Source organism: Triticum aestivum, chromosome 2A (assembly GCF_018294505.1).
Source record: "Triticum aestivum cultivar Chinese Spring chromosome 2A, IWGSC CS RefSeq v2.1, whole genome shotgun sequence".
NCBI lineage: Eukaryota > Viridiplantae > Streptophyta > Magnoliopsida > Poales > Poaceae > Triticum > Triticum aestivum.
Genome location: NC_057797.1, coordinates 749083711 through 749108381, shown reverse-complemented (window position 1 = coordinate 749108381; position 24671 = coordinate 749083711). Strand labels below are relative to the sequence as shown.

At 46.0% G+C, this 24671-nt stretch overlaps 1 protein-coding gene across 1 annotated transcript; it reads left to right on the top strand.

Moving 5' to 3' along the window:
- Nucleotides 1-10909: 10909 nt before the first annotated feature.
- LOC123186401 (uncharacterized) lies at nt 10910-12140 on the top strand. The gene is made up of 2 exons (XM_044598175.1): nt 10910-11545; nt 11823-12140. Exons 1-2 carry the CDS (start codon nt 10910-10912, stop codon nt 12138-12140), a joined length of 954 nt encoding a protein of 317 aa, XP_044454110.1.
- Nucleotides 12141-24671: the final 12531 nt, after the last annotated feature.

The window sequence follows — 24671 nt, the reverse complement described above, 5'->3', positions numbered from 1 at the left end:
GAAATCACCAAATGGAAATGATATATGTCTTTCATACCAAGCAATAGGTATTGCCCGTCTAAGCGCACCGCTGAAAACATTGTGGTTTTATTTGAGTCGGCCCAATTGGAAGGAGACCGGGCATTTTTCCTTTGTGATTTCCTGGCGGTAATTCATGGTTTTCCATTGTTGTTTTTCTCAGTTTTCCACAAGTTGGTTCTTGTCTAGTTTAAGATTATTTTTATCCTTTTGTCATTTGTTTCTTTTGTATTTCTTTTTTACATTTCCTTTTTTTATTTGTTCCAATCTTTTCAAAAATCAAATTATATATGAGATTTTTTTAAACACATTGAAAACTTACTCAAACATTTTTATAAACACATGAACATTTTAAAATAATATTCCCTCCATCCCATCATATAAGAGCGTTTTGACACTAGTATCACGCTCTTATATTATGGGAAGGAGGGAGTAGTTGAAATTTTCCATACACATGCTCGAATTACAAAAAAATAGATTTAAGTGAACACTGTTTTTAAGAACATGGTCATTTTTCTAGATTACATATTGAAATTTGTGCAAGTACACTTGAAAATTACATAAATATTTCTATAAATATGTAACACTATTTTCTTAATAACTCGGTACTTTTTAAACACATATTGAACATTTATTTATACATGATAAGCATTTTGTAACACATGGTGAACACTCACAAAACATATGATGAGCATTTTTCTTGAATTTTTTCAGGTACATGGCAAACAGTTTTTATAAAATTGGTAAAACAAAAATATTTTCCAAATATTTTTTTTCACAACGTTTCAAAAAATGAGAAAAAGAAAAAATGAGAAAAAAAATTGGAAGGAATTTAATGCTCCGTTGGTTTTCATCGTAAGCTCAGCGCCCTTGATTTTCACCTTGAATCAACCACTTTATTATGTAAATCTAGTCTGTGAATAAATTTCCGTACGCGTGTATCATCAAGGGCTCCAATCATAACGAGAAAGCACGCGAATATGATAAGGCGTCATGATCACACATCACCAGAGTGTGGGTTGGCCACGCTGATCCATCCCAGTAGGCACCCCCATGCACCACCACGCATGCAAACGTGTCACACGCTCACACATGTGGAATGTGAACATTCCTGGCTGCTGTTCCGCGTGAGCTCATATACTCATGTAATGACCCTCCCTACGATTTGGGAGATCGGGCACTATAAGCATGCATGCACAAAAGAGAGTCACAGACAACCCAAGCTGATGATGCAAGTCGCTACGCTGACATCTGTGCACATTGCTCCCTCCAGTTCCTAAATATAAGTTTTTTCAGAGATTTCAATATGAATTACATACGGATGTATATAGACATAGTTTAGAGTGTAGATTACTCATTTTGCTTTGTATGTAGTCCATGTTAAAATTTATTGAAAGACTTATATTTAGTAACCGAGGGAGTGTATCATATCATCAAGCAAGTTGATGGTGCAATTTGGTCGTTTCAACAGTCGCCTTGATATTAGTATGCTTGCCGCAGTCTTGCTGTTAATAGTGGACAATCAACAACTCTCTGTAGCCCGGTGCATTTTCCAGTAGCCGTGGCGTCTCTTTGGAGCAAGTTGCAATAAGAAGAGGGCGGCCATCCATTTGGGAATGTGATCGACCAGAAGAAGACCGTGTAGTAGTGGAGTGCTGAACTACGCATGATTCACATGCATGCCGATCGAGAAATTCCGATTCCCACGATCCACACGCATGATTCACATGCATGCGGGTAGTGCGGTAGTAGCACTCAACTGTCGCGCTCTGAGTATGGTACGACGTCCTAGCTACCTGGTGTGACTGGTCGGTTGGTGGCGCCGCGCCGTGTATAAATACCGTCCCCCCGGCGATGCCAACATGACTCACTCACCAGTGTCACCACTCACAGTTGAGCTGAAAGCAATAGCCTCACTCACGCCAGTGTCACCAATCACAGCTGAGCTGAAAGCAATAGCATCAAGCAGCTAGCTCGGCAGCTTGGATTTAACAGCACCAACTCCCATGGCCAGCTACGCCGCCCAGCTCCTGGACGTGTTCTACGACCTCGTCGAGCGCGTCACCGGCTACAGCGCCCGCGCCCAAGACGACAAGGGTACGTAAACACACACGCGCGACACTCCTATGACAACGGCATTGCTGAAGTTGTACCTATTTCTATCTATAATTGCTAATGATTCGCGACGTGTGTGGCTTCTTGCGCATGCAGATCTACAGAAGCATAACAAGTTGGCAACTACGGAGGCTTTCCGGACGGAGGAAGTTGTCGAGATCAGGTCCAGGAATCTCCCGGTTGTCTCAGGAGGCTCAGAGGGCCAGGTCAATTAACCTGGATGGCATGTAGAGCCAGCCTCTACTTACGGCAGAGACATCCGTGTGGTTTCTGATAGATCATAGCCTCGAAATGGGTTGCGGAATGTTTCAGTTTGTTACAATGTTCTATCGTGTCTTGCTATGTTAATTAACTTCCTGATCGGGGTTTATGTGTGTTGTTCTCGTGTGCTTGTAACTTGATGAACTTGCTTGTTAATTTCTACCGATCAAGTGTTTGTTTTCTCTCCAAGCTTACTTTCTACGAAATGGTTTTCTATTTAAATGCATGGTGAAAGGAAAGACATGAATGCTCGTGAAGACAAGAAAAGTAATTGAAAAGATGATTGCATCTAATGATCCTGTTGTGAGGCTATCATTTATGTAATGACATAAATCGAACATGTCCGTGCATTGCAACAGGAGAAAACCCTCCAAAGGATTATTTTTTCTTCATTCTTTAATTCAGAAACCGAATATAACATTAAGATGGTTGATGGTGGAGATGATGAAAATAGATCACTTTTTATCTAATTATCTGACTCCAAAATACTCAATTCAGAACAGAAGCCCAACATAATGTTCAGATGATTGGTGATGGAAATGATAGCAATGGATACTCATTTTTTATCCGATTCCAAAACACTCTATTCAGAAAATGTTGCTGATTTTAAATGCCGGTTATCAAAATCGTCAGCAATGGTCGATTCAATATTGTGATTCCTTTTCTGCAATAACAACATCGAAATAAATGTTAAACCTCCCATATTCAGATTGTTATGCGCAAACACCGTGCACCCACTCAAGTACAAAAAATTATGGAGAAGAAATAGTATGTTAGAAATTTTTCTAAAACAAATGGTGAAGTCTAAATGTACTCATTTTCTTTAATGCATCATCATTATTTCAACATGAAGGACGAACGAAATTACTAAAAGAAGTTAGTTTCATTTTTCTTATACAACTGTTACCGTGATTGGTGATTCTACGGGTCGTCCATCCACTGCGATCAAACGGTGGAGAAAGTAGAGTTACGAGGAATTACAAGACTAAAATTACATGAAATTACGAATAATGGTGGGACCATTACAAAACTAGGGTGGGGCTAGCCATTTTCTAAAAGGGTAGTTCCGTCCAATTTTAGTCAAGGCCATCATCATTTCTTCCAAATAGCACTCATCGGTGAGTGCTAGGGAACTGAAAACGTGGTGAGTTTAGTCTCTTCCACAAGTATCTCTGAAAGTCGAGAATAAGACAAGGAGAGCAGGAGAAATATTGTGTTTCTCTATTAGTTAAAAAATGAGGTGTGTGTTAAGATATTAACAATCTTGTCTATGGTGCGAGGACAAAGCATCTTGTGAAATTGGATGTCACAAAATTATTGGAGATTTTATTTATATCCACATGAGATCGTCGTCGGCTCTCTAAGAACTTCGGGCATTGTGGAACAATCTCAATTTGGGAAGTTACGAGTGAGGGAGAATTCTAAGATATTAGTTAAATTGTCGTAGATGGAGATTCTATCAACCATTTCTAATTTCTTTCATAACAGTCAAGCAATGTAAGATTTGTTGTGATTCCTCACCAGTTTGGTTCTTTGATTTCTAAAAACTTGTGAGTTTAAGGTGGAGAGTTTTTTCAATACTCTTACTTGGGACTGGACATACCACAATTTATGAAACCAGACACCTGAAAGTATATAAAACTATGATCTTTTCCTAAACCAGTGTAGTAACTGTGTTAGAGATACATTTGGTAGTTAGAGATAGTCCGAGATTAGATAGGAATTGTTTCCATCTTATCTCTAGGAGGTGGGGAGGCGACGTCTTACCCTCCAGGTCCTGTACTCAATATACACTCGCCCTCGAGGCTCAATAATACATCCACCGCATTATGCAAAAACCGCTGACCGATTTCTCCCATTAGAATCAGTTAGGTAGGGGGGGGGGGGCTCGTCTAAAGAAAATTTGGATATTAATTTAGAACAAATTTTGGATAATTAAATACATACGGTTATGCCTTAAAATAGTACTCCCTCCGTCCCATAATATAAGATCGTTTTGCAAGCTAAAACTTATATTAGGGACAAATGTAGTACTATACAACTACCTGTTTGCTAATTTCTAAATACCAAAAGATATATAAAATATAAGTATGTTTTGGCTTCATTTATAAAAACCCTAAAATAATTAAAACAAATATTTATAGTTCCAGACTTTAAATGTTATTATTTGATTGTGCTTTCCAAGCAATCCGTTAGATAATTCAACCCTTATTCGAGACTATTTATTGAGACCCAAATGATAATCCAAAAATCACCAATAGGAAATGCTATATGTCCCTCGTACCGGGCAATAGACTATTGCCTGCCCAAGCGCGCCGCTAAAGACATTGTAGTTTATTAATAATTGGGGGGGGGGGGGGGGGGTTCCTCCTCTATGATTTCATTGCGGTTTCCCCCAGTTCTATGCGAGATAGTTTTGGTTTGCTTTAAGGTTTTTCCTTCTTTGTTTCTTCTGTATTTTTCCATATATTTTTATTTTTTGTCAATTAAATAAAAAATACATATTGAACTCTTTTTAAAAACCTTGAAAAATACTACTTGAACATTTTTTTATAAATACATGAAGATTTTTAAATAATGGTTGAGTTTTCTCCACACACATGTAAAAGTTACAGAATAACAAAAACTAGTGAACACCTTTTCAATAACATTAAAATTATACATTAGAATTTTTGGCAAATACACAAGAAAATTACAAGGACATTTTTATAAATATGTAGCACTTTTTTCTTAATAACATGAAACTTTTTTTATAACACACTATACACATGATAAACATTTTGTAACACACGATATATATTTTAAATATACAATGAACATTTTTCTAGAATGCACAATTAACAATTTTGTAGGTACACATCAAACAGTCTTTCAAAAATTAGTAAAATTAAAATATTTTCAAAATATATTTTTGATAACATTTTAAAAAATGGAGAAAAACAGAAACAAAAATGTGAAGAAAAAACAAAAAGAATGATCCCCTTGATTTTCGTGTAAGCTCCTCTGATTTTCACCATTTGCGAACCACTTCATTATGTAAATCTAGACCGGAGAGGCTTTCCGTATGTGTACCATCGAGAGCTCCGATCATAACGACAAAGCACGCGAATATGATCATGCGTCGTGATCACGCATCATCATAGTGTGGGCTACGCTGACCCATCCCAGTAGGCACCCCCATGCCGGCATGCCCCACCAGGCATGCAAACGTGTCACACCATGTGGAATGTGAACGTTCTTGGCTGCTGTTCCGGGTGGCATACGGGTAGGGGACAACCCGACGATTTTGGGAGATAGGATGCTCTCGTCGTGCATGCGCAAAACAGAGCCACGGCAAATTACGAACCCCAAGCTGACGATGCAAATTCGCTATAATAACATATGTGCATATTATATCGGATCATCAAGCAAGTTGATGGTGCAATTTGGTCGTTCAATAGTCGCCTTGCATCGGTCTTGCTGTTAATAGTGGACAATCGACAACTCTCCATGCCCGGTGCATTTTCCTGTAGCTGGTGGCGTCTCTTTGGAGCAAGTTGCACTAAAAAGAAGACGGTCCATCCATATGCGAATGTGATCGACCAGAAGACGCGGGTGGACTATGGACATATGCATGATTCACATGCATGCCGATCGAGAAATTACGACTCCCTCCATCCAATAACGCTGGTAGTGGAGTACGTACTGACCTGTCGCGCTCTCAGTACGAGTGTGGCACTACGTCCTAGCGCCCGCACGCGCGTGGGCCTTGTATATGAAGAACGCCGGTGCGCGTGGTCGGTTGGTGGCGCCGCGCCGTGTATAAATACCGTCCCCCGGCGAGGGCAACATGACTCACTCAACAGCCGCCACTCACAGCTCAAAGCAAGCAGTCAGCAGCTGGCCAAGAAGAGCAAGGCAGCAAGCAGCTAGACTGTTCGATTAGCTAAGCTAGTGGCGGTAACACAGCAGCTTGTATTACCCAGCACGGCAGCACCAGCTCCGATCCCATGGCCAGCTTCGCGTCCCAGCTCCTGGACGTGTTCTACGACCTCGTCCAGCGCGTCACCGGTTACAGCGCCCGCGCCGAGGACGACAAGGGTACGTAAACGCTCTGAAAACGCCACAGCTGAAGTATTGCACTAGTTGCTAATGATTCGCTACGTGTGTGTCTACCTGTGCAGACCTACAGAAGCACAGCAAGTTGGCAACTACGGAGGTTTTTCGGACGGAGGAAGTTGTCGAGATCAGGTCCAGAAATCACCCGGTTGTATCAGGAGGGTCAGGCGGGCAGGTCAACATGGATGGTATGTAGTAGAGGTTGCTAGCCTCTACGTACGGTAAAGCCATACATAACGGCCGTGTGGTGTCACATGGCCTCAAGATGTTGTGCGGCCTGCTGATGTTTCAGTTTGTTACAATGTTCTTGCTATCGTGTCTTGCTATGTTAATTAACTCTACCTGATAGAGTTTTATGGGTGTTGTCTCGTGCGCTTGTAAGTTGTAAGGCTAATAAAGCGGTAACTTCATGAGCATGCTTGTTAATTTTCTACTGATCAAGTGTTTGTTTTCTCCAAGCTTACTTTCTGCAAAATATTTTTCTATTAAATTGCATGGTGAATTGAAAGACATGAATGCTCGTGAAGACAAGAAAAGTAATTGAAAATATGATTGCATCTAATGAGCCTGTGGTGAGGCTATGTTTTATGTTTTGTTCCTTGAAATGGAGATTAAAATATTGGGCATCTACATCATTGAGATGGACAAAGCCATTTTTATTGAAGTTCATGCTAGGCAACGACCAAAGTCATCAACATGTGGAGTGTAAAACATAGGTGACAATGATATAACCATCACAATCTATGAATTTAAAACACACGACTAGAGTGTTTTACAAAAAACTACCACATTACATGCATGCGTCCCACAAAACTAACACAATTTTAAAAGTGACCGAAAACTATCAAAATTTTGAAATTTTCTGACTAAAACTACCAACTCGAGTTGATGGCCGCTTTTATGATTTTAAACCAGTATATGACATGCGGGACCCATGTGTCAGGGCTGACGTGGCGGCAAAGTCAACTCTGTTTATTTTGACAGTTAAGTTAACCGTTATCACATGTGGGTCCCACATGTCCGCATATATCTTCTTCTTCCTCATCCTCTTTCTCTCTTAGGCATTTCAACGGACACCTAGTATTCATGCCCGCGTGGTGAAACGGAGCATGGGTGCGCCGTCAAGGACGCGGAGCTCGCCGTACCGCGTCGCTGGTGGCCTTGTCTGCAAGCTTCGCCATGCCCCAAAGTGGTCACCAACATAAGGAATCACCTAGAGCAAGCCCCGGACGAGTCAATTAACCTGGATGGTATGTAGAGCCAGCCTCTACGTACGGCAGAGACATCCGTGTGGTGTCTGATAGGTCATAGCCTCAAAATGGTGTGCGGCCTGCTGGTGTGTATGTGTGTGTGTGTGTCCTAGTAATGTTTCAGTTTGCTACAATGTTCTATCGTGTCTTGCTATGTTAATTAACTTCCTGATCAGGATTTATTTGTGTTGTTCTTGTAACTTGATAAATTTGCTTGTTAATTTCTACCGATCAAGTGTTTGTTTTTTCTCCAAGCTTACTTTCCATGAATTGTTTTTCTATTTAAATGCATGGTGAGAGGGAAGACATGAATGCCCGTGAAGACAAGAAAAGTAATTGAAAAGATGATTGCATCTGATGAGCCTGTGACCAGGCTATCATTTATGTTTTATTCCTTGAAAAGGAGATTGAAATCTCCGGCTTCTACATCATTGCGATGCACAAAACTATTTTTTATAGAAGTTGATGCTAGGCAATTACCAAAGTCATCAACAAATTAAGTATAAAACATAGGCGGCAACAATAACACCATTACAATCTATGAATTTAACACATGTGCGCATCATCCGCAAAAAAAACACGTGTGCGCGACTAAGAAAATTTGTTCTACAATATCGCCTTTGGTGAGAGTGGCAATATAGCGAACGAGCTCGCACGCTCCCGCTTGGTGGACCAATGGAACAGCGAGGCGTGGGTGTTGCATTTAGTGCTGATGGAAATACGGTCGAAGATACCAGGTGATAACAGTTCGTGTACTGTGTGTGTATGCGTATGACCTGGCAACGGGGTAGAACGGCACTGTGACGGCTCCTATGCTTTTCGGGAAGTTTTTTTGCATGAAAATTAAAGCAAATCAATGGCTATGATTAGAGGTGTTTGAGCATAATTGGTTTGCAGCCAATATTTGGCTAGCCAAATGTTGGCAATATCAAGACTTGCCAAATATTGGTAACTTTATGTGAGATAGGCAACGCAACTCGGTAACCAACCAATTAGTAGTCACTATTTGGTATAATGCCAAACATTGGCATGTCAATTTTTGGCAACAAACCAATTATGCTCTTTATCCACCAGCCAACTCGAGCTAGGTGTAGTTTAGTCCCTCTGTAACTTTTAGTTCAAAACAAGTGGCTCGTTCAGTTCCCAACGAAGCCATTATCAAAACAAAACAAAAACGTCGCACGATCTCTCTTCCTCACCCCGTTCGGAGCCATGTTTTCGGCGTTCTCGCAGGAGCTCCTCGTCGATTACCCGGGGTCCTTGCTCAACCTCCTCCCTTTGTGGTCTCCTCGAATGTCATCCTTAACAGAGTGTGGGTGGTGTCCCGCAAGGTCGCCCAAGTCAGTCGTCGGCGCCGACAGCCACCTTGAGACGAATAGAGTCACCATCTAAGCACGCGACCTCGGGCTTGGCCGGCAACTCGCACGGCAACCTCCCGGCCGGCGGGTAGAAGTGGTGCAATGCGGCAGCGAGGGACGCCTTCAAGAGTGGCAGCTCGCGGCAGAGGAAGCGCGGGACGTCATGGTTGGTGACGTGGTAGAAGAGGACGTGTTGCATGCGAGGGAAGCCCCAGAAGACGAGGTTGAAGACGTGAGCGGGAGCACGCGAGGCTGCAGTGGCGGTGGCAGAACCTCGCACCAGTCCTGGACGATCACGTGTTGCAGCGACGCCGGTGGCATTTCGTGCTAGTAGTTTACTACCTCGAACCGTACTGGAACCTGGAGGGTGTAATGCTAAATGTACAAAGAGTTACACGCAATTACACGCTGACTAGAATTCTTTCTTTCTAACTAATCTCCTCCTGATTTTCACGGGGGAGGGCCCTCCCCCCCCCCCCCCCCCCCCTAATCTCCAATCAAAATCCACCTGCTTGTAAACCCCCGTAAATATATGTATGTGTAGCATTACTCGTCTAATGTTCTTGCCAAAAATTCCAAACACATGGGGTAATACAGGGGTTTACGGACACGAAGTTCACGAGAAAGCCAGCAGAGCACATGAGGTACACGCATTGTGCGATATGTATCTTCGGATTACCTTCAGATTCTTCTTCAGACTCACCCTCTATGTCGATACTGTTGTGACCACGAGGGAATGTTGAGTATGATGATTATTTAGGAAACATAGGATAGACTATGATTTGTTCTAGGTTGCATTGTAATCCAAGATGGTCATGTACTCCTGTATATATGACCAGGAGGCTCAAGCAATAAACATCGTTTCCATCAATCCCCCCTCTATTCCTTCTACAATATATACCCTCTCTTAGATGCCAAAGTATTTAGAAGCCATGATCATGTTAGGAAGAAATAACACTCTTAAGATTGTCGGAACACATGACATGTTTAATTTTGTTCTACCAAATATCATGCAATTTACACAATAATTAAAATGTTTAATTTGAAATTTCTAAATTAAAATTTCACATAGAGAGTGAGAGAAACAAGTCTACTAATAACCATGAGATCATAGGTATGTCGGCAATACTACATATTGAAAAGAGATGTTCTAATCAGTAATTGTTTGACTTGTCTATGAGACTAAATGTATTCTTACCTATTAAGACATAGTTTTCAAGTAGTAACTCAATTGTCAAATCAGACATATAAGATTGGATGGCTACGATTAAGCGCACCAAATTCTAACTCATACTATGGATGTGGTTGCACTTAATAACAAAAAGAATTGGATAGCAACTATGACATGCATTTAGAAAAAGATTGCTGGATGTGGATGAACTGACATAATGATGCACGCGTACGATATATTTGGATAATGTACACGTGTATGATATATTTGGCCAACAATTAATGGTAGGCATAAGTTAGGCATTTGTTAATTATACATTGATTGCTGATTAAAGACTTGACGGTTTGGATATACTTAAATAGAAAGGAATGTAACTTTGGATCCTAATTAATTTGAATGTGTGGATAAGGATGTACACTAACTTCTGATGTAAACCGTGAATTGTATAGAACATAGACAAGCTTCATGTTTCTGGAGATGGTGTTTGTGTTTTTATTTTCCTTCTATATAAGGGGGGTTCACCTCCTCGTATCTCCAAGTAAACTGATGTTAGCCAACAACAACCGGAAAGATATCTTTTGGTAGATACTTGTAGCTTGCCATCTGTAGTTGTAAGTCCTTCAGTTATCCATTTGAGTATGCTGAGGCAGGAGGTCCTCTTGGGGGTCTGTCGCATTGAAAACGACAAAAAACGCAATGACACGTTCACCAAGCGGCATGCTAATTTTTTCAAAAGTGCCAGTAACCTCTCCGCTCTCACGGGCGTGAGGGTTGCTGTCATCCTAGAGAAGGAATCGGGAAAGATGCATGGTTTTGGGATGCCGTTAGTGGAACCCATTGTTGATTCTTTCCTGTCAGGAGATCCACTTATCGAACCGCTTGTCGATGAACAAGCGAAAGATAGGATTGTATTGCTGCAGAGAGAGGTGACTAGGTTGGACATGGAGAATGCAAAGCTAGATACGAGAGCAAACCTCTCGCTGCAACACATCAAGAAGATCCAAGCTCAGAACCCAAGGTTGCCAGCAAATAATATCTTCTCCAAGGGAGAAGATCTTAGTCTTGAAGACCTAACCAACCTCTTCAATGCCCTCTTGCGAGTCAAGGAGGTAATTAGACGACGTCTGCCTCCACTACAACATGGCCATGAACCAACAACTGGTGGTCCAAACGTGCGGCAAAACTGGTTGCTACCAAGTGGTCCTTCACAAGATCACCCACAGATTCATCAGACTTCACAAAAACCATCTTCATCCCACAATCTTCCACCTCAGGTGATGCCTCCAGTTCTAGTACCATTAACACCACAACGCACTATGGAACCACATTTTCCTATGCATTTACCACATATGTTCTAGTCCGTACCATCACCTTTAGCACCCGATTTGGCGTCCCTCCGACAAGCAGTTCCTGGTCACGTATAAGATTTCCATCCACCTCTTTATCCACACCTTTAGAACTATGCAAGTCCTTAACACAAAATAGAACCACCTTTTTACCATGCAAGTGCCACAAATGTTACAGTCTACATCACCACCTTTAGCTCCCCAGTTTACCTCCGTCCTACAATCAGTTGTTGACCATGCAAAGGATTTACCTCCACCACTTCAACCACAACTTCAAGACTATGCAAGTCCGACAAGGCCATTGCAGAACAACATGAGCCCTAACTCAATTGTTGAGAACACTATGGACAAATCCCCACAGTTGTTCTACTCCGGTGGTAATGACACTTTCATCCATGAATCATTCGGCTATGATAACTTGGCTAATGCTCCTTTGGACCAGGCGCATGAAGTTCTAGGGATGGATTCTTACTTGGACTATAATATTAGTGATCTAGAGCAATATAACATGGAATGTGATTAGTGGGTCAATAATGCACCACCAGAATTTTCCGGTGGGAATGATGATGATATTGATGCATAATTTGGAGGACTACTTTAGATGTCGGTTGGTGCTTTCATTTGAATTACATCAAGGGATATTATATTTCTATTAGGTGTCATTGTTGATTGTCGATTGTACTATTAGTTGTCATTGTCGATTGTACTTCTTTATTAAGCTTCTTGGAGGCAATAATACACATTTCATGTTTAGGGCATTATGTCATGAAGTTTATTCCAATATGACAAAATCTCTATAATGTTTGGAGTTCTTCTTGTTGAATGAGTAGTTAATGTTTTTTATTGAGGAACAATATGTCATTTTTGCTTTCTCTATTGATGAACAAGAGGAATACATTATGTTTCACAATTATGTTACGCTTAAGTAACACATTTAAAACTTCTAATTTCCAATAAAGCCATGAGGTATGCTTGTGAAACAACTAAAATCTAGAATAAGTCAATACCACAACTTAGACATGACTAGCCACAAATGATAACAACCAATGTAATATTCATGTGGGACAATGGTAAGTTGAAAATGCACATGTGCATGTGAGAACAAAAGTGTGTGCGAATACGCAACCACACGTGAATATGCACCCACGCATGGATATGCGACCGCAACATTACTATATAGCATGTACCCACAGCTACCAACATAAAATACGCATCCGCATGTGGACACATGTCTCCTTCAAGTTAGTGTAAACTGATTTATTCTTAATGCACCATGTTTGTTCATTAATTATAATACAAACAAACATCCAAAGAAGCAATAATTCCGTACAAGCACACAACTACCAACATACAACAACAATTTGAATCATGGGCTCTCACAAAACATCTGGTATACCCAATTCCACTTAATGGTAGTATGGTATTTAGTCGTTACCTAAAATGAGAATAGTCAATATTGTTTTGAAGATGCAATGTGTGCCCCAAATACATAGATCGTTAACACAACACACACACACACACACACACTACAAACCTTAATTCAAAACACTCATCAATCTTACACGGCTAAAGCTACCCCATGTGTCACTTGGACCTCTCCCCCCTTATTTGGAGAAAGAGATATTGCCTCTCAATGTGTTTACTAAAGCTTTAGGTGATCCCTATGGCCTAAGGTTCCTCCAAAGGTTTGAGCAAGACTCGTCTACACAATCGAATGGAATTGTCCATAACATAAACTTTGTCTTGTCACCAACATCTCAAAGCCTTAAAGTGATTCCTCTCACAAGGCTCCTCTATCGGTCTTATAAAAATTCTAACATGTAGAAGTTTGTGTCATCCCTAACAACTCCTCCATAGTTTCCAGCCAAGCCGCGACCACACTCCAGAAAGGGAGGTAAATGCCCTTCTTTTCATGTGTCATGGTTGACCATGGTTACTAAACTTTCTAATGTGCCACTCATATTAGTGCCTGATACTTAGCAACACAACTATTTTTCAAGTCCTTCTACTTAATTGAGGAATCTACTCAATGCATGATTAATCTTTCCCTTAAGTTATTTTTCAGGATTATGTCCCACTAGTTTAGGGGGTCAAGTTTAGATGTTTTCAATAAGTAAGAGTATCGTGCCCACGAGGAGCCAAATGAATTGGTAGGTGCAAAGTATCAAGAATTCATTGTAAATGCTTAAAGTTGTAATGGTGTTCTGTTTGGTGATTGTAATGGAGCAATGAAACGTGATTAACAATAAAAAGTAAAAGAGTGTTGCAAGGGGACCAATCCTTAGTAATGCTAAGGACGAGCCAATTGTGTTACTTATTGACAGAGCATGGTGCCCCCATGTTTGGTTTTGGTAATTGATGACAATCCCTATGGACTAATGATTGCCTTGAGTTGTACTTGAAGGGTTTGTCCATAAGCACTACTTGAAGACCATATGTTGGTTTCGATGTTAGGAGAGGGAGATTATGGGTTGACCATGGTGTTATTCAAAGAGTTATGCAAAGTTGGTCTTATGAGGTGTTGAGCCTATTGCAGGCATGTCCTGAAGAACAAGATTGTGTGAACATTCGTGTTTACCTTCAAGGCATCATCTTAATGAATATAGAAGATAAGATACAAGATTCATCAAGTCAAAGTACAAAGAGTGGATTCAAGTTGATCAACACACAAAGCATAGAAGATGTACCAAGTTGGATCAAGTGATCTCATGGTATGTTAAGCATTGTCCATTACAATTTGTGAACTAACCCATGTTTCATTGGTTGGTGTTTCTCTGTGTGGATAGGTATTTTTCCATGGGCTTGCATCAAAAGAAAAATCTTATATAACCCATGGAAGATGACAAGTGGTGATCGTCATCAAGGTTGAGTTGTGCAAGTTCAAGTGGAGCATCACGAAGATATCACATGGTTGAAGCTTGCCATCCATTCTGGTGATAATGGACAAGTGAAGATGTGCCTCAGAAAGGTTCACCCATACTAGAGTATGGGGGAGAAATTTAATAGTCTTTAGCAAGCCAGCCCAATCAAGAAAGGCCCAGACATCATTTCAAGGCTTGGGGCTGTCGTTGGCCATGCGTTTTCGGCGACAGCATGACCGGGCGCTTCTGCATTCTCTAGCGAGAGAGAAAGAGGGAGGACGAAGGGATATCGGAGAGAGAGAGAGAGAGTCAGGCGTGCCGAGCTAGCAGCAACACAGGGATTGGGCTTGACATGGTGTCGTCGGAGGTGAGAGAGAGACTGTGAGGTAGGCGAGAGAATAAGTTTTTTCCATGGCCTTTTTAAATTTGTGTTTAGGCCCCACATGTAATGATAGAGAGGAGGTGTGTTGGTGTCAAAACCGGTGGATCTCGGGTAGGGGGTCCCGAACTGTGCGTATAAGGCGGATGGTAACAGGAAGCAGGGGACATGATGTTTACCTAGGTTCGGGCCCTCTTGATGGAGGTAATACCCTACGTCCTGCTGGATTGTTCTTGATGATACGAGTATTACAAGAGTTGTTCTACCACGAGATCGTAGAGGCTAAACCCTAGAAGCTAGCCTATGGTATGATTGTCTGTTGTCCTACGGACTAAACCCTCCGGTTTATATAGACACCAGAGGGGGCTAGGGTTACACAGAGTCGGTTACAAGGGAAGATATCTTCATATCCGTATTGCGTAGCTTTCCTTCCATGCCAAGGAGAGTCCCATCCGAACACGGGACGAAGTCTTCAATCTTGTATCTTCATAGTCCAATAGTCCGGCCAAAGGATATAGTCCAGCTGTCCGGAGACCCCCTAATCCAGGACTCCCTCAGTAGCCCCTAAACTAGGCTTCAATGATGATGAGTCCGGCGCGCGGTATTGTATTCGGCATTGCAAGGCGGGTTCCTCCTCCGAATACTCCATAGAAGATTTTGAACACCAGAATAGTGTCCGGCTCTGCAAAACAAGTTCCACATACTACCGCAGAGAGAATAATATTCGCACAAATCTAATCTGCTAACGCGTTCTGACAGCATGATGTCATGTCATGGCTCGGTCATTATTCGGACCGTTTTTCTCAACCAGCACCACACATAACATGGGGCGATTTTCTCAACACGTCTTGTCAAAGCAGAGATTGTGTCCCCCTTATTACGGGATTCTCATCAATACGGACGTGGGTAACCCAACCGCGCCATCAATTACAGCGGCTGGGGAATAAGCGGTTTTACCAGACAAGTGGGGAGACGCATCGCCTATTCGCCCTTATAAAGGGACAAGGATTTACTCTTTTCACCCACGCCTTCTTCCTCCTTGCTTACCCATTCCCGCACTCGAGCTCTAGCGCCCAAGCTCGCGTTCTTCTTCTCAAACCACTCCAAGCATGTCCGGAGTAGGAGGCAAGTGGATGGTCTCCTCCGTCACGGAGGAGAACATCAAAAAGTTATGGGAAGCCGGATATCTGGCCGCGGATATCGCGCATCGGCTGCCAGACGTAGGACGGATCGTCCCTACGCCCGAACCCCATGAGAGGGTAGTTTTTCTTACCCATCTTGTCCGCGGACTGGGATTTCCCCTCCACCCATTTGTCCGCGGGCTCATGTTTTACTACGGGCTGGATTTTCATGATCTGGCCCCCAATTTCATCCTCAACATCATGGCGTTTATCGTCGTGTGTGAGGCCTTCCTCCGCATCAGGCCCCACTTCGGCATATGGCTGAAAACCTTCAATGTTAAACCGAAGGTGGTGGGTCGCCAGCAAGCAGAGTGCGGAGGCGCCATGATGGGCAAGATGCCTAACGTCACCTGGCTCGAGGGCACCTATGTGGATACCATAAAGGGGTGGCAATCGGGGTGGTTCTACATCACCGAGCCGCGCAACTCCAACTGGGTGGCGGCCCCCAAATTTCGATCTGGAATCCCCATGCGGCTCACCTCCTGGAAAGAGAAGGGCCTGTCATGGGGTTCTTCGGTAGAGTTGACCGGACTCCAGACCTGCATCCGAAACATGACGAGTAAGAAAATCAAGCTCGTCAACGTGGTCCAGGTCATGCTCTTCCGCTGGATCCTCCCGTGTCAACGACGGGCATTCGATTTGTGGGAGTTCGACTCGGACAAGCACCAGACGCTGCGAGAGCTCTATGACACAACGCACGAGGACGTCTGGAGGGTGCTGTTCAAGGGCGCTGAGGTACCTCCTTCCCTCACCGAGGACCGCGGACTCAGCGCAAAGCGTCGCGCCAATCTGGTAAGTTTTTATTTCTCTTAGGGTATTTATTTGCCCCGGTTTAGTCATATGCAGGATCTAAACTTCTATGTCATAAACAGGACTGGATAAAAACAGCGGAGCAGCTTGATTGCCCAGCCCTCCTGCCCGAAGATCCTGCAGGCGCTCTCCTAACAGAGATGCTGACTCCGGCACCTTATGAGGTGCCGGTGAGGAAGACCAAAAAGAAGGCCGCGGGGACCCGAAAGGGTCTCCAGCGCAAGGTTGTATCTGACTCATCGTCCGATGACTCCGACGCGCACTCCTCCCACGAAGACGAGGAGGAGGAAGAGGAAAGTTCTATCCCCCCCCCCAGCCGGGGGAGACAAGAAAAGGAAGGCCGACCCAACCGGGGAGGCCGAAGGGTCCAAGAAGGGCAAGACCCTCCCTCCGGACTACTCCATGACGGTCGCCTACAGCGGCGACGAGTGGCTACCCAGGGTCAAGCCCGTGGCGAAGTCTTAAGTATCCGGACACCATAGTAATTCATGGTATGTTTTACTGCACTGCTTCTTCTCATGCCAAACATGATTATGCAGTTCGTCCCGAGCTCATCTCGATGTAACTTCGTCGAGCGGTTCGTTGGACTCATCGGATATGAACAGCGGTTCTCTTCCGACCGCCTCCACTCCTTGCCCTGCGGACAACGTCGAGGTGTTGTCTCAACAAACACCGGGCCAAGGGGAGGCAGTCCTGGGAGCGCCTCGAGGCAACCTTCCGGACCCTGGGCGCAAAGGGATCCGGACTCCCATGGGCTCTAGGTTCGGCCCCCAGCCGAACACTGCACCGGAATCTTTGGTGGTTCCGAACTCCGGCCGGCGACCCCCCGTTAAGGGGGGCAAGCCGCCCGTGCCAGTGTCCTCTATCTATCCAGAGGCACCAGACAACTTGCTGGAAACGCTTCACGACGCTTCCATCAATGAAGAGCACCATACTATCATGAGTGTGGTGATCGAGAAAGTTCAGTCCGCCAAAAACGCACTGACTGAAGCTTGTGCCAGCCTCCTAACAGGCTTTGAGGTAAGCAATGAAGATATAGGAAAAGATGCCCACATGGATACTAGCCCTTGATGCTCTCTTCGGCGTTCGGAAAGAAAGGTCGGATAGAGGATCAAATGATAACTCAGGAGTCTAATCAGAAAAATGTCTATGTGTATGTGCAGGCTTCATTGCTGGCCGCTGCCGCACGTACTACGAAGGTCTATGTGCTGAAGCAGGACCTGGAGCGGTCTGAGGATGAGCTCGGCCTTACCAAGAGGCAGCTCGAGGAGAGCAAAGGTAAGCAATACCCTTGTCTATATATTTAAAAAGAAATTTGGGTGTAAAGTAATAGGATCATCATGGATTTGCCAGGGGCCACGACCGAAGTGGCAACCCTGAGGAAGGCGCTGTCCGAGGCAGAAAACAAAGCGGCCAAGGAGCGCATTGAACGGGAGAAGCAAGAAGGCCGAGTAGGTGAGGTGCAGCAAGAGCTCGAGGCTCTCGCCAAAAAGCACGAGTCCTTGGAGCTTGACTCTAAGACGCGAGAGTCCGAGCTCCCGCAGGCGCTTGAAAGCATCCGGAGCGCCAAGGCCCTCCAGGAGATTGATGTGGTGAAGAAGATAGCAGCGGGTAAGGCATTCATTATGCAAAGCAAGAACGTGAAGGAGACTTTCCTTTTTCTTACCCGAGTTCGGAGCTCTCCAGGAGCGTTTGCAGATCTTCCCCGCAGTGTACTGGATGCCACGGAGTTTTACCAAGCTGAGGAGGGGAGCTCGACGGAGAAGTTGTTCTGGTCTCAGTATACTGGGACCGAACACCCCGTGCCCTTGAGCGACCAGCTGAAGCAGTTGGTCGAGCTTCACAAGGCGGTCGAACAAGTCATGAGGGGCCTTATAGTCCGGATGTGGCCTGGCGAGCCCCTGTCCGGCAACTACTTCGGTCTGGTAAGGCGGCTCGTCGACGCCTGCCCACGGCTTGAAGTCATAAAGCGGTCCATCTACATCGAGGGTGCGCGCAGGGCTTTTGCCCAGACAAAGGTGCACTGGGCGAAGCTGGACGCCGTGAAGCTGGTGAAGGAGGGGTCGCCAGAGGGCAAGGAGCATCGCTGCCCCGAGATGTACTATGAGAGTGTCCTGAAGGGTTCCCGCCTTGTGGCGGATGAGTGTGCCAAGGATGTAATTTTTGAATGAACATACTCATGTGATCCTGTAATATGAAACGAGTTCATTTGCGCCATGCGACGCTTTTTTAATTTAAAATATTACCTTCTGTGCGGCCGTTTATAAAATTTGAGAGTTGGCCAGTCGTTGGATTCTGCCCCCATGTAACTAGTACTGGGGTGTTCGGGATAAACCTGAGCACTCTTTACCCCCAATTTTGGGTCCTTCAAGGGAGGTGTTCAACGCAACGAACTAGGCAATCGGACTATAATGCTTTATCACTCTCACTTAGCCATAGAAGTCTATAATTTTAAATTTTGGCGAAGCCCTTGGTATTCGGAAGGCCAAATTTGGGGCACTATACACGCCTAAGCCGGACAAGGCCGACTCCTCGCCCGAAGCAGAAAAAGTCTTTAAGGACTTGAGACCTCTCGAACAGCGACCAGTCTCTTGCCTTATCATGACAATCAGCTTTCGGCTTTCTCTACTGAGGTGCTCGTCCGGAAGAGCCGGGACACAATCGCAGTAGTTCTCCCACCGCTACCTTATCCGATATAGCGGAATGTAAGGTACCAAAGCATGGGAGCCGGGCAAACCCAACTATTGACCCAAGACATGATTCGGAGCTGATGCATATGATGATATAAGTTCGGGGTGCCGCACTGTCAAAAGTGTTCGGACTTCTCGCGCTGTATTATGGGGTAAACGAAAGCCCCTGGCGTACTGACCGTACCCGAATTGACGGGTGCGGATTGTCGTAAATGGACATAAAGGAAGAAAAAAAGAGAACGAATAACACAATAATAGACTAATTCTATGCATTGTTATTTAAATAATACGTCGAAACATACTGGTACAGGTAGTGCAATTAGCAGAAAGTAGGACTATTCGAAATGTCCTATCCAAGGGCAAGCTGCGTATAGAAAGCGGGTATTATTATTAGAGACCACCTCAGGATTCCCGTGTACATCTTAGCTTCTTGCCGCCTTGGTTGTTCCTTCCCGTAATGTGTCCGGCAATCATACTGCCGGAAAGGGTTTCCAGAGAGTTAGGCCCTGAAAGAGAAAAGAAATGATAAAGATATACAGCCCCGAGGGCGGTTAAGCCGCATTGCGTGACGTGCCCTGATCGTGCCCCTGCCTATGTCCATGGTATTTTCAGTGCGTAATTATGTACGTGCGGCACGGATTTTGTCGCTTGACTGGGATTGGGACGGGGCCGAATTGCTAGGCGAGCTCTGAACGTGCCAGGCAATCCTGTTGCAGTTTACTCCGGACACGCTTGAAGGTGTTCAGGGGTTGTATCGCCGAATTAGTGGTTTGCCTTGAAAGGCTACTTTGTGCTTCTGCTGCGAGGGCCGCAGTGTGCTCTTTCGTGCGGAGCGAGCGTTCTGTGTTTCCATTAACTGTTATGACCCCCTGAGGTCCTGGCATCTTGAGCTTGAAGTATGCGTAATGCGGTACTGCATTAAATTTTGCAAATGCAGTTCGTCCCAGCAGTGCATGATAGCCACTGCGAAACGGGACGATGTCGAAGATTAACTCCTCGCTTCCGAAGTTGTCCGATGATCCGAAGACTACTTCCAGTGTGATTGAGCCCGTGCAATGGGCCTCTACACCTGGGATGACGCCCTTAAAGGTGGTTTTGGTGGATTTGATCCTCAAGGGATCGATACCCATTTTTCGCACTGTATCCTGGTAGAGCAGGTTCAGGCTGCTGCCGCCGTCCATAAGGACTCGAGTGAGATGAAATCCGTCGATGATGGGGTCTAGGACCAGTGCGGCGGATCCGCCATGACGGATACTAGTGGGGTGATCCCTGCGATCAAAGGTGATCGGGCAAGCAGACCATGGGTTGAACTTTGGGGCGACGGGCTCCATCACATAGACGTCTCTTAGTGCACGCTTCCGCTCCCTCTTGGGAATGTGGGTTGTGTATATCATGTTCACCGTCTTCACTTGTGGGGGGAACCCCTTTTATCCTCCCGTGTTCGGCAGCCAGGGCTCCTCCTCGTCATCACTATGCAGCCCCTTGTCCTTGTTTTCGGCATTTAACTTGCCGGTCTGCTTGAACACCCAGCATTCTCTGTTGGTGTGATTGGCTGGCTTGTCGGGGGTGCCGTGGATTTGACACAAATGATCCAATATGCGATCCAAACTGGACGGAGCCGGAGTACTTCTTTTAAATGGCTTTTTCTGCTGACCGGATCTAGAGCCTCTGAATCCAGCATTGACTGTCGTATCCTCGGTGTTATCGTCGTTATTGTGGCGCTTTGGTCTGTTATGACGTTGTCTGCCGTTGGCATCTTTGGTATCCGAAGCACCCGGATTCCTCGATGTGTTATTGCTATGAGCCAACCAGCTATCCTCGCCCGCACAAAAGCGGGTCATGAGTGTCGTGAGGGCTGCCATAGACTTCGGCTTCTCCTGGCCAAGGTGGCGGGCAAGCCACTCGTCACGGATGTTGTGCTTGAATGCCGCGAGGGCCTCTGCGTCCGGACATTCGACAATTTGGTTTTTCTTAGTCAGGAACCGAGTCCAGAATTGTCTGGCCGATTCCCCTGGCTGCTGGGTTATATGGCTCAAGTCATTGGCATCCAGTGGTCGCACATAAGTGCCCTGGAAGTTGTCAAGGAATGCGTCTTCCAGATCCTCCCAACTGCCGACGGAGTCTGCTGGCAAGCTATTCAGCCAATGTCGAGCTGGTCCTTTGAGTTTTAGTGGGAGGTACTTGATGGCGTGTAGATCATCACCGCGAGCCATGTGGATGTGAAGGAGGAAATCCTCAATCCATACGGCGGGATCTGTTGTACCATCATATGATTCAATATTTACGGGTTTGAAACCCTCCGGGAATTCGTGATCCATAACTTCATCAGTGAAGCATAGGGGGTGTGCGGCGCCTCTGTGTCGGGCTATATCCCGACGCAGTTCATATGAGTCTTGTCTATTGTATTCGGCCCGGTCGGATTTGCTTTTGGCATATCGGGCGCGACGATCATCGTCCCATGTTGGGGCGCGTGCCCGTGACCCGTATATTGACCTTGCAAGTTTTGCCTTACTGTCCAATACGTCTCGCAGGTCCCGTGTGTTGCCCCGAGCCTTGGTATTTTGGACTGAGTGGCGGCGAGGTGCAGGCTGAACTTCAGGCTGAAACGCCTCTTTGGCTTGGCCACGCAGTGGCCATTCAGCCGCATCGTACACTGGTTCATGAGGCTTCAGTGCTTGCTCCTCGAGGTGAGGTAGCAACCTGCTTTTTGGATAACTCTTGGAGGGGCGCTCGAGTTCGTATTCCTCAGCCGCAAGGACTTCGGTCCATCTGTCTGATAGCAAGTCTTGATCAGCTTGAAGTTGTTGTTGCTTTTTCTTCAGGCTATTTGTTGTGGCCATAAGCCGGCGCTTGAAGCGCTCCTGTTCGACGGGGTCCTCAGGCACGATAAATTCTTCGTCGCTGAGGCTCGCCTCGTCTTCGGAGAGAGGCATGTAATTGTCCTCCTCTGGTTCTCCATCTGCTGCCTGCTCTAGAGGGCTGGCTTGTTCATCCTCTGGCTCTACATCATGCTGGAGGGGATTGTGATTGCCTTCGGCACTATCCGGAGTGTTATTATCTCCTGTGCCGGTATCACTACTTTTGCTGTGGCGGGACTTAGAGCGGAGCCGCTGACGTCGGCGCTTGGGTTGCTTCTTGGAGGGGTCATCCTCCGCTGTCTCGTTGCCATTGCCTTCTTTAGGGGTGTCCACCATATATATGTCGTAGGATGATGTAGCGGTCCAGCGCCCTGTGGGCGGTGGTTCCTGCTTGTCTCCTGCATCATCGTCCATACCGTCGATGTCTTCGGAGTCGAAGTCGAGCATGTCGGTTAAATCGTCAACAGTGGCTACTAAGTGGGTGGTGGGTGGGCAGCGAATTTCTTCATCGTCCGCATCCCATTCTAGCCAGACATAGTTCGGTCAAGATTCTCCTGACAGGGAGAGGGACCTCAATGAATTTAGCACATCACCGAAGGGCGAGTGCTGAAAGATATCCGCGCAGGTGAACTCCATGATCGGCGCCCAGTCGGATTCGACGGGCACGGATGTAAGCGGCTCGGAGTCCGTGGCCGGAGGTGAATCAGTGGTTCGGCGACACGGCTCTCGTAAGGGGTGAAGTCAGTATCCGGCTCTATCGCCACTGAGAGTGTGGCCTCCATGGCGGGGTCTATCCCTCCGTCCTTGGATGGCGCAATTTGCTCCGGATTGAAGGCCAGAGTAGTTGCAGATGCGATCTCCCGAACACTGTCCGACGACAGAGTTACGTCGTGTTCGTCGTGACTGTGTGGCGCACCTGACATGGGCTCGAATCCGTCGAAGATCAAGTCTCCGCGGATGTCGGCAGTGTAGTTTAAGTTTCCGAATCTGACCTGATGGCCAGGGGCGTAGCTCTCGATCTGCTCCAGATGGCCAAGCGAATTGGCCCGCAGTGCGAAGCCGCCGAATACAAAGATCTGTCCGGGGAGGAAAACCTCACCCTGGACCGCATCGCTATCGATGATCGAAGGAGCCATCAAGCCTTATGGTGACGACACAGTGGAACTCTCAATGAAAGCACCAATGTCGGTGTCAAAACCGGCGGATCTCGGGTAGGGGTCCCGAACTATGCGTCTAAGGCGGATGGTAACAGGAAGCAAGGGACACGATGTTTACCCAGGTTCGGGCCCTCTTGATGGAGGTAATACCCTACGTCCTGCTGGATTGTTCTTGATGATACGAGTATTACAAGAGTTGATCTACCACGAGATCGTAGAGGCTAAACCCTAGAAGCTAGCCTATGATATGATTTTCTATTGTCCTACGAACTAAACCTTCCGGTTTATATAGACACCAGAGGGGGCTAGGGTTACACATAGTCGGTTACAAGGGAGGAGACCTTCATATCTGTATTGCCTAGCTTGCCTTCCACGCCAAGGAGAGTCCCATCCGGACACGGGACGAAGTCTTCAATCTTGTATCTTCATAGTCCAATAGTCCGGCCAAAGGATATAGTCCGGCTGTTCGGAGACCCCCTAATCCAGGACTCCCTCAAGGTGAAATAGTGAGAGCTTTTTTCCTTTTTCCCAAGGTTAGGTCTCACATGTCGAGGTCCATACGAACCGGTTGGCCTAGCCGGAGACTCGAAACAGCCCCCGCGTCGTCCCATCGGGGCGACACGGGCGGAGCCCCAAATCGCCGCCGCCTGCTCCCACCTTCCCCACCTCGCCGCTGCATGTTAGCCCCGTCGGGCAAAGTCGTGGCGTGGGTAGGCGGCGGCGGGGCGCCCCACAGCCTCCTCTCCTCCCCATCGCTCTCCGTCATGCAACATGCGTTGCTCGCCGCCGGTGGAACTCCCCACTTACGTCCTCGTGGTGCTGACGCCCCGGAGTGGCCGTCGATGCATGAAGGGGGGGTGCCATGCCCCATCTCCTGGGGGTGCGTCCGCACCGGTGACCCGTCCTGGCCCGGATCTGGATCGGGACGGGGATTTCAAACCGGTGGTGGTGGTTGCAGCCAGGGGGTCGGCGACCACTTAGCCTAGCCATGGGTTGAGGGTTGGTTGCCCGAGGTGCTTCGCTTCTGCCTAGATCTGGGCAGGGTGGAGGTTGTGGATCCGGATGGGTTGCCGTGGCCGCCATCTGCCGCTCATAGGGTTCTTCTTGCTCCAAAATGG

Coding starts and splice junctions, on each gene's coding strand:
- LOC123186401 (XM_044598175.1), top strand. CDS start 10,910: ATGCTGAGGCAGGAGGTCCTCTTGGGGGTCTGTCGCATTGAAAACGAC. Junction 11,546..11,822: donor CCCACAATCTTCCACCTCAG/GTGATGCCTCCA, acceptor TTAGCTCCCCAG/TTTACCTCCGTCCTACAATC.